The sequence below is a fragment of the Sphaerodactylus townsendi genome, linkage group LG06 (assembly GCF_021028975.2).
Source record: "Sphaerodactylus townsendi isolate TG3544 linkage group LG06, MPM_Stown_v2.3, whole genome shotgun sequence".
NCBI lineage: Eukaryota > Metazoa > Chordata > Lepidosauria > Squamata > Sphaerodactylidae > Sphaerodactylus > Sphaerodactylus townsendi.
This window is the reverse complement of record NC_059430.1, coordinates 42,603,804-42,617,994: the sequence shown is the minus strand read 5'-3', so window position 1 is coordinate 42,617,994 and position 14,191 is coordinate 42,603,804. Positions and strand designations below refer to the sequence as shown.

The 14,191-nt window shown below is 41.6% G+C and overlaps 1 protein-coding gene across 1 annotated transcript in view; it reads right to left on the bottom strand.

The window, feature by feature from the left end:
* Nucleotides 1-5,268: 5,268 nt before the first annotated feature.
* The window catches only part of GUCY2C (guanylate cyclase 2C), an 86,254-nt gene continuing 77,331 nt past the window's right edge, over nucleotides 5,269-14,191 (bottom strand). Inside the window, exons 24-27 of the mRNA XM_048500906.1 lie at nucleotides 12,960-13,058; nucleotides 10,731-10,825; nucleotides 9,758-9,834; nucleotides 5,269-6,042 (exon numbers count right to left, since the gene is read on the bottom strand). Of these exons, the coding sequence (XP_048356863.1) occupies nucleotides 5,868-6,042; nucleotides 9,758-9,834; nucleotides 10,731-10,825; nucleotides 12,960-13,058 (446 nt within the window). The 3' untranslated portion in view covers nucleotides 5,269-5,867. The remainder of the gene's footprint in view (nucleotides 6,043-9,757; nucleotides 9,835-10,730; nucleotides 10,826-12,959; nucleotides 13,059-14,191) is intronic.

Below are 14,191 nucleotides of genomic sequence, written 5' to 3'. Positions count from 1 at the left end.
GGGTGCCTATTCAGTCTCAGTTAAAGCTAACCGATATTCAGTTTTGAAACGGCTGAATAGCATATGACATGATTGGCGTTTATGGAAGACTCAAGTGCCCCAATTTTTGACACATCTAAAAGTGTCTCTGTCCTATCAAAGTTGCACCTACATGCTTAAACCTGGCAAGCATGACTGTGATCCAGTTCTTAACGCGGGGGTGGGAAGATTTCATTTTGTTTCAGATGTTGTTTAGAATATATATTGGTCTCATTAATTCCCTTCTTCATTACAGTTCAAGAATCAAGCAAGATCAAACAGGTTTTCAGAGATGGTCAGGTACCCTAGCCAGCTCCAGACTGGGAAATACCAGGATATTTGGGGTTGGAGCCTGAGGAGGGTGGAGAAAATGGCCACTTTCCAAAGAGGCCATTTTCTCCATCTTAACTCAGCTGTTCTCAACCTGTGGGTCTCGACCAGAGGTGGGATCCAGCAGGTTCTCAGAGTAGGTTATTCATTATTTGTGTGCCGAAAGGGGGTTACTAATTGGTGATTTTGCCACGTGATTTTTGCCTTAGTTATGCCCCTCCTCTCAGCAGTAGCGCGCAGAACTTGAAGCAGTCTAGCAGGAGGTGCACCGGCGTGCATGGCAGCCTGCGCCTGCGTGCATTCGTTTCCCGCCCAAGGACCGGCGCAGTGGCTGCGTCCTTGCCACAGCCCCGCCCAGGAATGCCCCGCCCCAGGAATGGCCAGCCACGCCCCCATCGTGCCCCACTCAGCCCCATTGGCGCTACACCATAGTTTGAATCCCACAACCATGGGAACCTGTTACTAAAATTTTTGGATCCCACCACTGGTCGCGACCCCTTTGGGGGTCGAATGACCCTTTCACAGGGGTCGCTTAAGACCATCGGAAAACACATATTTCATTTATTTGTAATTAGAAATAAATATTCCACAAAATATAATTACGTATTGTATTTGTGATTAATCACTATGCTTTAACTATGTTCAATTTGTAACAATGAAAATACATCCTGCATATCAGATATTTACATTACGATTCATAACAGTAGCAAAATTACAGTTATGAATTAGCAACAAAAAAAATTTTATGGTGAGGGGTCACCACAACATGAGGAACTGTATTAAAGGGTCACGGCATTAACCACTGATCTTAACTGATCTCCATGGCCTGGAGATCAGTTGTAAGCCCAGGTAATCTCCAGCTATCACCTACAACAGTGGTTCCCAACCTGGTGTACATGTACCCCCAGGGGTATGCACTATAGTGCTTGGAGGGGGGAAAATTACAAAATGGGCTTTCTAATATGGGGATACAATTTTAGGGAGGGGTATGTGGGTGAAAAACAGTTGGGAGCCACTGACCTAGAGGCTGGTAATCCTATGTGAGGTGTGTGTGTTTCTGTTCAGAAGCTGTTGCCAAGCTTATAATCAAGCATGTTCACAAATACGTGGTTGTCATTCCAATTCTCTTGTGAAAATCCTATGATAATCTCACATCTGGGCCAGGAGATCATTAGTTCAATACTGTCATTAAACATTTTGTTTATACCCAAAGTTGGTGTTTCCTTGAACCCATGGGAAGATGAATGCAATTACCGTAGTTGAAAACAATGATGTGTTCTTGTTAGTGTTCTAGGGGGAAAAGTCCACTTTAAACTCTAGAATGCAAAGCAGTTATTAGCAGGCAAATAGATAAGGCTGAGGTTTTCTCCTAATTCAAAACACTTCAACCGTAAATATACTTGTAATGATCTAAAGTGTTAAGTGTGTTCCTTTAAAGGAGAGGTAAGTCACAGAAGAAAGGGAGGTGAAAGAGGAGGAAGAGAGAGTGTGGTGATTGGTTGGTACTGGAGAGTGTGAAGGATTTTGTAAAGAGAGAGAGAGAAAGCTGTGTGTGTGGGGGCGGAAATGAGGCTGAAGGAAAGAAATAAACAGCAATATGATGTTAACTGCTTAGACAGGCGGGGGGGGGGGAATAGATTTCTGACTAGAATCCTTCCTAATGTTATATGAAGTCATAAATAGTCAAAAGAGATAATTAGAATATACATCGACAACATTAGGAGAGCAAAAAAGGAGTCAAATCCTAATAAGGTCACAGAGGGAAGAGTTAAATAAGTAGATGAGATTCGTACCTTAGAAATTAGACACAATAGATATCTGAAGGGAAAAAGAAAATGAAGTAGAAAATGAGAGAGAGGAGTTGTATGAAGAAAAAATGTGGGTCACTTCAGCCAGAAGTTATTATCACCCATTGTTTCCTTAACTGTAGAGATTAGATATATCATCTCTTGCAACCATCACGCTTAAGTAAATATACAAATAAAATTATAATTTGTTCAAATTAATCTGAAATCCAACACCTGAATTTTATTAGGATTTCTTCTCCAGGATCACAAAGCCCTTCAAAACTGCTTCAGAGCTCAGACACTGTACTTTAGGAGAAATTGAAAAGAGGTTTGGGTATTAAATTCCTGGTGGCAGTGATATATACCTAAGAAAGAAAGGAAGAAATCAAAAGTATTTATACATATATTTATTCACAAAGAAATAAGTCATTGCAGTACTTCATTAATTGAAAAAGGGATTTTAAAATGTTTTATATACTTATTTAAGGCCGTTTCCGCACGAATGCGGAAGCGGCTGGGTCGGCGTACTTGACGCCAGGCCAGTACGACTGCTTACCGCAATCGTCTGCACAGACGGTTCCTAGAAAGCAGCCGGCAGCAGTCGGCACCAATGCGAGCCCGCCGGCGTCAAGCCGACCCAGCGTGTCCCGGGCCTCCGGCGCATCGCCCGAGGCCTGGGGACACGCCCTGGCCCTGCATGCCTGCTCCAGTGCTGGGGGGCAGGGTAGCGTGGTCCCCAGGCCTCGGCGACGCGCCGGAGGCCCAGGGACAAAGTAAGTACAGGGATCGAGGAGGGGGGGGAAGCGCCCGGAAGCCGCTGCCGTACTTCCAGCCGGCATTTCCCCAACAAGTGCGCTTCTGAGCGCACTGGGGAAACTTGCTCCAGCAAAGAAGCTGGCAGCAGGCTGCGACGCAGCTGCGCCCTGGCCTGTGCAACGGGCGGCCTAAGGGGCCGGCGTTGTTGCCAGTCCCAAGCCGCTGCGTTTATGGGTCCCGATGCTGGGAAAAAGGGCCCAAATTATTTAAATTTTAGGGTCTTATCTTGGAAGAACGAGCTTTTAACCTCCATATAGTGCTAATGGAAGGAGTCCCCCATAGACACTCATCAACAGGCACTCCCAACATTCCTCTTTGAATTGGAGTCATAACAAGTTTTTCTTCACCTCAAAGTGGAGCTTCCCAAATGATAGTGGATGAATACTCTTTTTTAATTTAGGTGCTTCCTCTTCAAGCCTAAGGTAATTTGAGAACCAAAGCCACATCAAAAGCTATACTGCAATGTTTCTAAATAATCCACTTAATCCAAGAGAGTCTAGAGTTGCCAAGAAAGCAGATATTAGGATGTTGTTGATTTTTTCCAGGTTGTATGGCTGTGTTCCAGCAGATATTTGTTACCATCTGACAAATTTTCAAATCACCAGAGTTCAGTGAGCTGAGATGACTGGTGATTTGATCATCAGCTGTGCGGCCTTTGTAAGCCATTTTGCTGATAGTCTTGTTGCTCCCTGTGAATTTTGATACAGTAAGTGAACTGGAGGCCCCTTGGTCATCTTCTGGCCATATACTGAACCAAGTCAGCTGGCTTGGTCAGGCTGATGTTGACAGGATTCTGACTGCTGTGAAGCTGACCACTTGCCTCCTGGAACTATGCACCCTCTAATCTATTTTAAAACCAACGTGGGAGGAGTGTGGACCCCTTTAAAGGATATTATCAACTCCTAACCTCAGGAGTTTTCCTGAAGTAGACAGTGGGAAGCCATCTCCACAGAGCCCCCAGGGGATGGGGCGGTTTATAAATCGAAACAATAAATAAATAAATAAATAAATAAATCTACAGCCCTGTGTTGAATCTTCTTTTCCTGGCCAAGGCAATTGAAAGAGTGGTGGCAGATTAGTTGCAGACTTTCTTGAATGCTGCATTGGTTCTGGACCCATTTCAATTCAGCTTCAGGTCTGGTCATGGGAGAGAGACAGTGCTGGCCACCCTCACAGACAATCTCTGTAGACAGCTGGATTGAGGCAGGTCATCAATGCTATTGTTATTAGCTATGATAGCAGCATTTGACATGGTCAACTGCGACCTGTTGAACTTCAGCCTTGCCAATGCTGGGAACAGCCCTTCAATGGCTGATCTTATTCCTTCAGAATCTGGAACAGAGGGTGGCACCAGGAGAGAGGGACATGACATGGCACCCATTGGTATATGGTGTCCCCGGAGGGCAATCCTCCCCCCACTGTTTTTTAACATTTATATGTGCCCTCTAGCCCAGTTAGTTCAGAGTTTTGGACTTGGGTGTCATCAATATGTAGGAAGGCATGGATGGCAGTGCAAAGAGTGGGAAGGGTGGAGCTTGGCAATCTGACTGTAGGCAGAGAGAAGAGGTCTGGGAGAAAGCTGTGGTCACTAGAAAATCTCCCCGCTCTGGAGGTGAAGCGAAATTAAATTTGTGCTAGAAGTGGTCTTGCTTGCCACAGGAAATGAAAGTGGAGCTGGAGAAAAAACATCTGTACAATAAAATCTTGCTGCAGTAGACATTTGCCCCCATCATGCAGCAGATGTCTTGTGTGTAATCGGCCTATGAAAACCTAATTGTGCAAGATGTCATTTGATTTGCTGACTGTTAGATTTTCCAGTTACATCTCTAGCAATATAGCATGAGTCAATACAATTAAACATTCAGAACTTTATTCAAAATGTTTTATTTCTTGTCCAAATACAATGATACTTGTTTTTTTAAAACAAACATAACATGTCAAAATCATGGCAAATCACTGTGATGAAAGTGAATAGTAGATCAATACATTATACAGTTAATATACAGTTAAAAATTCTTTAGACTGTACTTAAGACAAAAGGCAAGGGTGTTTGTAGTATAAGAAGAAGAAGAGTTTGGATTTATATCCCCCCTTTCTCTCCTGTGGGAGACCCAAAGGGGCTTACAATCTCCTTGCCCTTCTCCCTTCATAACAAACACCCTGTGAGGTGGGTGGGGCTGAGAGAACTCCGAAAAGCTGTGACTAGCCCAAGGTCACCCAGCTGGCATGTGTGGGAATGCACAGGCTAATCTGAATTCCCCAGATAAGCCTCCACAGCTCAGGCGGCAGAGCGGGGAATCAAACCCGGTTCCTCCAGATTAAAATGCACATGCTCTTAACCACTACGCCATTGATGCTCTTGAATATGAGATAGAGACTCAGATTAAAAATGCTGCTGGTGTTACTTTAAAAAAGAATGATAGCATGGTCAAACTACAGTTTCCAAGAAGAATAGATGTGCATTCAATTCAAGATCTTGGAATGTAATCGGCATATACCTTCACAAGGCCTTTCTCCAGCAGTCTATATCCATCTATCTAAACTATAAATCAGTACAAGTATTGGACCAGCACAGCCTACACAGTCCACACAGCTTCAAGTACCATGATATGCAAGCCAGTGTCATCTGGAAGACTGTTATTTTGTCCTTCCATAATTTCAAGAAGCAGTGCATCAGGAAGCTTCCAGTCATCAAAATGCAGCATCTTACATTGGGCCATCTATATTGTTCCAGTGCAATAGAGGGCATGTTCTTTCTACAGATTATTTATCGTACCAAACATTCAAAGAAAAGACTGCATTTCTCTCCTCAGCCACCTCTGCTATCTACAGCAATGAAGATATGTGGACTGTGTAAGGTCTATTATACTTATTGTTAGCTTGCTAATATTCAAGAGATGTCCTCTTTACCCTTTGTTACAGGTAAGAACTGGAAGTTTCTATAGTAGCCACTTGCAGATATTCCAGAGTGTCTTTGTAATAACTGGGCACGCGAGAAAGCTTTCGCATCTGGAACTCTTTTGTTTGTCTTTTCTGCAGAGAGTCTGATATCATTTTAGCAAAATCAGTCTGCAAGCGCTGCTGATTCTCTCTGGAAATTGCAGGAAAGAAAAGGTTTCAGTTACTCACTGAGATAGAACAACTATAAGTCTTACTAATGAACCCTTTAACTATTATTCCATTTATCCATCCTTATTGTATATTCTGAATTCATCTACTAGGATATAAAATTAGGATACTGCATGGTGAAATTGCAGATGGCAGATCTAAAGTTTTTTTCCACAAGCAGAATGTAAGGAAGGAGAACAATTTCACCAATCCCCTGCCCCCCGCCCTCACTGCAGAGCCCCAGATTGCATTCCAAGCTGTTTCTGGGATTCCTTCAACCCTTAGAAGTTTTTCAGGAGCACAGTGTGTTACAGTGGGAAGTGGGGGAAAAATCCATTGGATCCAACCCTGTATTGTGGATAGAAGTTATTTTCAATATATAGGAGATAAAGTTTTACTTCAGAATCATTTTATGCATAAAGCTTATGAATAAATTGGAATAATTCAATACCTGGATTTAATAATGAACTATAAATTAATTTTGGTTCTAATTCCAGAAACATACCAAAATCTAAACAATGCTAAGCAGTTTTAAATTCCATTGATAGGACTTTCAGCATCTACGTGGAACTGCTATATAAGATTGTTCAGAGATTTGGGGTGAAATGCAATTGATGTGCTGATGACATCCAACTCATATTTCCCTTTTTAATCAGAATCAGTAAATAATCTGACCCTGTGTCTAGGAGGCATGGCCAAAGGCTAAGAAACAAGTAGCCCAACCCTAAGATCCCAACACTAGCATATTACAGATGTTAGTGTATTGCCTAATCTGTTAGTTGGTATGCTATGCTTGCTTAGTAGGGGGCAGAAAAAATTATGAAAGTGGTCATGCCAGGGTGCAGAGAGCATAGCAATTGCTGTACCATTGTCCACAATAATCCTGTGGACACTGAAAAACAGTGTAGTATGTCCAGAGGTGGGATGCAGCCTATTCACACCTATTCGGTAGAACCGGTTACTAAAATTTTCTCAGTTCGGAGAACCGGTTATTAATGATTAACTCCACTAGGGACAAGGGGATAATCTCTGTCTTTGGGTACAACAAATCTCATCAAGTGGGGGATGCAAAATCGCCCCCAGGGCCCCCTGCCCCCCATGGCACCCCTCCCCACATGTGTATGAACTGTATGAAATAATACAATATATAGTAATTCTATTTTTTTTTGTTCATTGGTACAAAGGTTGGGAAAGTATTATAGGTAAAGATTTTTCATTTTCTTTTTTTCCCTTGAAATTTATATTGGAAAGAGAGGAGTTTAAACTACTCTTTTAGATTAAGGATTTTGGATCTCTTCCTCTGTTAGTTTTCTTTCAAGTGGAATAGATAAAGTAGTTATAGGAATCTGAAGGGGAAGTAGAAAGTAGGGAGGGAGGGAAATATGGTAAGGAGGGAGGCAATATAGGATGTTTTAGTTGGGGGGGTTGAGAGAGATAGACAATTAGATATGTTTGTAATATGTTAACAATTGTAAACAGTTTTTGGTTTCTCTCCTTACTTATGTTATTATTTAAAATCAATCAATATAATTATATTAAAAAAGAAATAATATACTACCTTTCGGTATATTGCTTTTTTAATACTTTAAACAGTCATTATTTGAATCTAGAGGCAGGGCAAAGGGGAACTGCACCTGGGGCACGCATGCCCGGCGTCCTTGCCACAGCCCCGCCCAGGAATGCCCCACCCCTGGAATGCCTGGCCACGCCCCCGTCATGCCCCATCCAGCCCCACTGGCGCTATGCCACTGAATCCCACCACCATCGGAACCTGTTACTAAAACGTTTGAATCCCTCCATTGAGTATGTCCCTGATGGTGCCCCTGTTATAAACGGCTAACAAGTGCATGGTGATATGGTCATACACTGCCTACCACTGCCCACATGCATAACCCTACAAAGGAGGGAACAAAGTGAGCATGAGCATACTTTCCTGCAAAGAATGGGAGGTGCCCTGAAACAAACACATCATAGGGCCGTACAGATGTGCATTTGGGACCCCTCATACAATGGTGCAAGGGCTTAAACTTGGAAGGGCAGGAGGAATTATACCCCACTGGGATTTCCTGGCAGTGGCAAGGCCCTATAATATTTCCTGGTGGGGACAATGCTGTATCAGACTGTCAGGTAGTATCCTGAAGCTGCTCAGGCTGTCAAGTTCTCAAGTTCAGTCAGTACTGTTACCATTTGTAGCACTTAGCAAGTTCATGGAAGGCACAGGGATGGTTTTATTTGTTTATTTTTGTAAAGATAAGAGGGGAGACCTTTAGTGGATAATACTGCCTGCAGAGGGGAAACACTATAGGAGCCAGTAATGTCTTGCTGTGGAGAAGGTTCAGAGTTCTCCTTGGCTGTTAATGAGTGCTAATGAGTGGCCAAAACTTGGAGTGGGAATCTCATTCACTGATGGGGTATCTGCATGCCTGCCCATTGCTACAGGAACTGCCACTCCGGCCACTCCCATGGAGGCTTCTCGGTGGCATAGGGAGGCTTGACAGTTAAAAAAAAAGCCTCCTCGCTGCTGAGAATCCCCCATTGGGCAGAATGGACTTACACTGCCTTTTTGGCAATATCAGTCCGAAGTCCAGGCTGCTGGGGCATTATACAACAATATGGTTGATAATTAAGAAATGGAAATTGTGAAAGATTTTCTATTCCCTGAGTCAATCATAAGAAGACTGTAACCAAGAAATCAGAACTGAAACTGGGAAGGGTAGCTAGAAGGAACCATCAAAGATCCTTAAGTATAAGGATATGTTGCACATTTTTAAAATCAATATAATTCATACCATAGTATTCCCTGTTACAATGTATGGGTGTGAAACTTGGACAATGAAGAAAGCTGGCAAGAAGAAAGTTGATTAATTTGAAAAGTGGTGTTGGAGAGTTTTATGGATTTCATGGACTATCAGAAAGACAAATGAGTAAATTCTAGACCAAATCAAGCCTGAAATTAACTGAATCCTGCATTAGCTTACCAAAAAATATCAGGAGATTTTTTAATTCATCTGCCACCACTTCCTGAACCTCCTTCCATTCCCTCACCTACCCTCCCTTGGCCCAAACACCAAGCCAGGCCCATTCCCCTCTCCCACAACCCAAACACCAAGCCAGGCCAGAGGGACAGTGCCAGCAAGCCACCACTCTCCCACCAGGCCTGGCAACAGCCTCCCCATTCCCCCACCCCACCCAAGCACCAAGCCGGGTCTGCCTACCTTCTCCCCAACTCACTGCTTGCTCGCCCACCTGCTCATAGTTCTTCAAGATTATTTTCTACTGTGGAAGCACATACTTCCACCACACCACTACTGACCGTACTTGGTTCTTTCTATGGGAAAAGGTATAGCACACATGATCTTGGATCCCACGAAGAGACAGTGGGCAAGGAGGCAAAGTTTACCAGTCTAGACAGAGTTCCAGTTTAGTCTAGATCCAAACCACTGGCTGGTAAATTCCAACTTATACACATAACTCTTCTTGACACATGAGCAGCTTGTGGTGGGGTTTCACCATGATTAGCACAAAACAGTAGGAGATACAATTGGGCCATGTATATGAATATATGTATGCACTGATGCCATCTTGACCTTTGCCAGGAATACGACCAAATGATATATTAACAGAAAGGGAATAGATAGTTACTCTAAATGTTGGAAATAGACTGGTAAGTACTGTTAATACTACAAAGAACCACTTACACAGAAGGTGGAGTTGGAAGGTTATATTGTTGGTCCTTCACTCCTGTGAGCCAATAGGTAATTTCAGTTCCTTTGCCCTAATATAAAATGAGATTCAATCAGAGATTAGATTTCTACAGTACTTCTATGTGGTATCTAATAATACCACATATGGTAACTTATCAGAACTATTTGTCCTGCATCACTATGCAATTGTTGGTAACTATTATTTCCCTTTTTCTGAACTGTAATTTGTGGGAAGCTAGTCAGTCAATGTCCATGATGAAGATGATCTAATACAGTCTGATCCAGTAGGGCTGCTGGTAAATTCTTTATAGATGGCTTTAAGGGGAGGGATTAGTCAGTTTCAGAAGAGAGTCCATCAGTGGCTACTAACTATGGTGAGTAAAGGGAACCTCCATATTCAGAGACAGTAAACTTCTGAAACTCAGTGTTAAGAGGCAACATCAGAAATACCTTTGCACCTTATTTGTTCGATCCGCCAGGGAAACAGGTTGGCAGGCTGCTGTATGAAACAGGATGCTGAACTAGATGGACCTCTGGTCTGATCCAGCAGAGCTCTTCTTAATTTCTTTATACATTGCAACATTGTTCTGTCTTTGCTTAATTTACATAATTGTTCTATCTTTGCTTAATTTACATTATGAGCATAAGATGCATACCTAGGATTTTTAAATTCATACATATGTAATGTATGTATCAGAAACCAACAGAAGTAAACTGTCATTACCATCCACAGTTGTGCATAGGAAAGTCCTGATAAAATTAATGAGATTAGCACTGAAATTAGATATGACAGCCAGTGCAATGCAGTGGTTAGACTGCATGGGTTTGATGACAAAAGCCCAAGTCAAATCACTGTTTATTTATGAGATTACAGGGCAAGTTCCTTTATCCTCAATTAGTAATTTAAAATGTATAAATCTTTCAGGGATGTGACATCTCTGGGCAGATCTTTTTGAAATTTTTGTACCTTCAGATAAGTCTCTCCTCGCTCTTCATACTGGAACTGGCAGTCTGTCCTTTTGAGGATAGCAATAGTGGAACCACTTACATGAATCCGTAGAGCTGTAAATATACAATCAACAAATAATAAATTCTAACATAAATTCATGTTTAATTTTTGGTTTTATATTGTGTTTATATTCAAGCTAAGGAGTTTAGTTTAATGAAAAGATGAATTAGGGAATATGTGATAAAGGTTTATAAAAATCTGTATAGTGTGGAGAATTACTGTTGAGGTACTATATAAGGGCAGCCTTGGTCTAACAGTTTTTCAGATAAAATACTACTAGGGAGCACATAGTCTACATGCTACCATCTTTAATATAAAGATTGTGTCATCCTTTTATTTGTGTACAATTGGGGTATAAAGAATCAATAGGAGAAGCCAGAATGGGGAACTGGCTATTCTTCAGTCCAGAAGGCAGTCGCCTCAGAGTCTCTCTCACTCTTTGAGGAGTTCTGCAGGGCCTGTAAAACTGAGTTGTTCCACTGGGCCTTTGGGGAGGCTAGCTGCGGAGCTGCTGCCTGTCTCCCCCCCTGACGCCCCCCTCTGATTCTGTCTATAGTTACTGTCCTTCTGCCAACAATTGGATGGAGCGCCGCCAACATTTCTGTGTGTTGCTGCTACTGTGTTTTAAATGATTTTAATGTTTATATCTTTATATTTTATTACTATATATTGGATTTGCCTCTTTTGGCCTTATTGTTCACTGCTCAGAGCCCTTAGGGGGTTGGGTGATATAGAAAAATTAATAAATAATAATAAATAAATAATAGTTGCCACAGAGTGGGTTGATCCCTCCATTTTTTTAAGAGTTCAAAGTTTTGTTCAACCTGGGGTTTTGGCCATATTGAGAATTAGATATACCCTTCCTTTACTAGTTTGGATGTATCAATCGGGATGCAATTTCTGAATACTTTAGCATTTTAAAATATTCAGTTGCCATCTGTGTTTTAATGTATTTAATGTATGTTTTAATAGTTTTACACATTGGAAGCCACCCTGAGTCCATAAGGGGAAGGTTGGCATATAAATCAAATGAATGAAATGAAATAAATGAAGTATATTGATATGCCAAAAAACCTTAGTAGTCATTTGTAAACAGAGCAAAGCAACTGAGACTACGAACAACAAAGCACTAAGATATTATTACTATTAGTACTGTATTTCTAGGTTCTCTCTCTGCTTTTAGAGTACCCATAATGGTCTACAAATAAACAAGTAAAATTCAATAGTTTTTAAAAGAAATAATAAAATACAGGCATTTTTCTTCCTAGATCATGCAGTGTGCTCTGCCTTCTTGGTTTAGTTATGTAGTTTTGAGTCCTTTGTTATATTTGCATACATTGCTTTAATATTCATTGTATTTTTGCTCTATCTTAAATTGTTTGATTGAGTATCTGCCTCTGACCACAACCAACACCCCTCCAAATTTTCTTGCTTTGTATGCTTCCAAGCAGAGGCGCAGCTAGGGAAAATGGAGCCCGGTGCAAAATCTAAATTTTGCACCCACCTACCCCCCCACATGTTCGTTTGTGGTTTTTGTACTTTTAGTGTTTTTCAGTTTTTGATCTGAAAGGGGTGCAGTTTTTAGGCTAGCAGCACCAAAAATTCAAGATATCTTTAGGTGACTCTCCTGATGATACCACCCAGATTTGGTAAAGTTTGGTTTAGGAAGTCCAAAGTTATGGACCCTCAAAGGTGTAGCCCCATCTCCTGTTGGCTCCCATTGGAAACAATGGGGGATGGGGGCACTTTACAAGTTTTTTTCTTGCCCTTTTCCAAAGTGGTAAAAAGGTTTGCATGCTGAGTCCTCTGAATAAGTGACTATTACAAACTTCTTCAAAGACAGGCTACTGTTGCATCCAATTTTCTGTTGCAGTGCTTAGATACAAAGGCATTTGGGCTATGTTCTGGACTATGCATCCAGTTGCCATGAATCAACACTCATGAGCAACAGCTATGACCAGTGCCCTGCAGGAAAGTTGTGTAAGCTAGAATCCACTGCAGGGATTCCATAATAGATGTTCAAGGGTTTCATGGCTGAGCAGTTACTGGAGAAAGTTTTCTTTGAAGGAAGAATGACGGATAAATTATATTCTAACTTATGAGGAAATAATTATTTTGTGGGGAAAGAACACTAGATATAATGATAACAAAGTATTGGGCAGTCTAGGACCAAATGACCATCCTTACGTAAACCTGAAGATTCCATCCTTGAAGTAGTGTTCACTGTATCTCCAAACAAGCAGTAGCGAGGCATCTTAATCCCAACAACACCAGCAGCACAAGGACCTGAAGATGCAAAGTATTGAGTCCATACTATCTTAAACTAATCTCAAGAATTAAATAAAGCCTGATGCAACTCAAGAATTAAATAAAGTCATTAACGTTACTCATCAGGAAACACATTAGGGTTCAAAGTTGAATCAGGATAGTTTGTCCTGTTTTTGCCTCTGAAATTCTTTAATCAGGTTTGCACCTTTGCTATGTTAATGTCAACATTTATATTACGTTAAGGTTTGAAGCTATTGAATTTCTCTTCCCTGTTAGCCTGATTCATGGTCACTTTCTGGAAGGTGGTTGGAGCTAAAAAGTAGCATGGAGGCACAATTATCAGACTGGAATAGTAGAGGTTTCAACTACTATCATAGCTTTTGCCATTATTTATATCAGACAAAGAAGATCTGCTCTGGATCAACAACTTATTACAAAAAGTAGATTAGTTCTGGGATTCAAAAAAGAAGAGTTGCATTTAGGGTTACCAAGCCCCCACTGGGGGGCAAGGGATCCCCCGCTTTGAGCTCCCTTCCCTGTAATGCAGGAAAGGGGTGGGAGGATTTTACAAGGCCCAAATTGAGGACTAGGCCTTGATTTCATTAGTACATTGACGACGACGACGACGACTAGTAGTAGTAGTAGTAGTAGTAGTAGTAGACGATGACAACATAATTAGTACATGTCATCACCTTGCTGACAAGGAGGAAGGCCCTCTGTATTTTGGGCAAAATTCTATGCTAAAAACAGCTTCTGTCAGATAGTTTTTTTAGCCAGATACCAGAGCGTCACCTATGCCATTGGTGACGATGATGTCACTTCCGGGTGTGATGTTGATGCACTCTCAACAACAATTTGGGCCTAGTAAGACTCCCCACCACTTCCATGTTGCTTGCCAGGAAACCCTAACTGCATTACAGAAAATCACATGATAAGCTCTCAGGCTGACAATTATATGCCCTTTTGCACCAAACAGATTATTGAAGCAAGCAAAAAATTAAAAAGCTGAAGGCTCCCACATGCCTGTCATTCTGTGAATTATGCAGAATGGAGTTGTTCAGGGGAGCTTTTCTAAAACATTTCAGAGCGTTATATTATAGCAGAATAGTTCCAGAAGTCACTTTATAAATGGAAAGGGACTGTGGTTTATA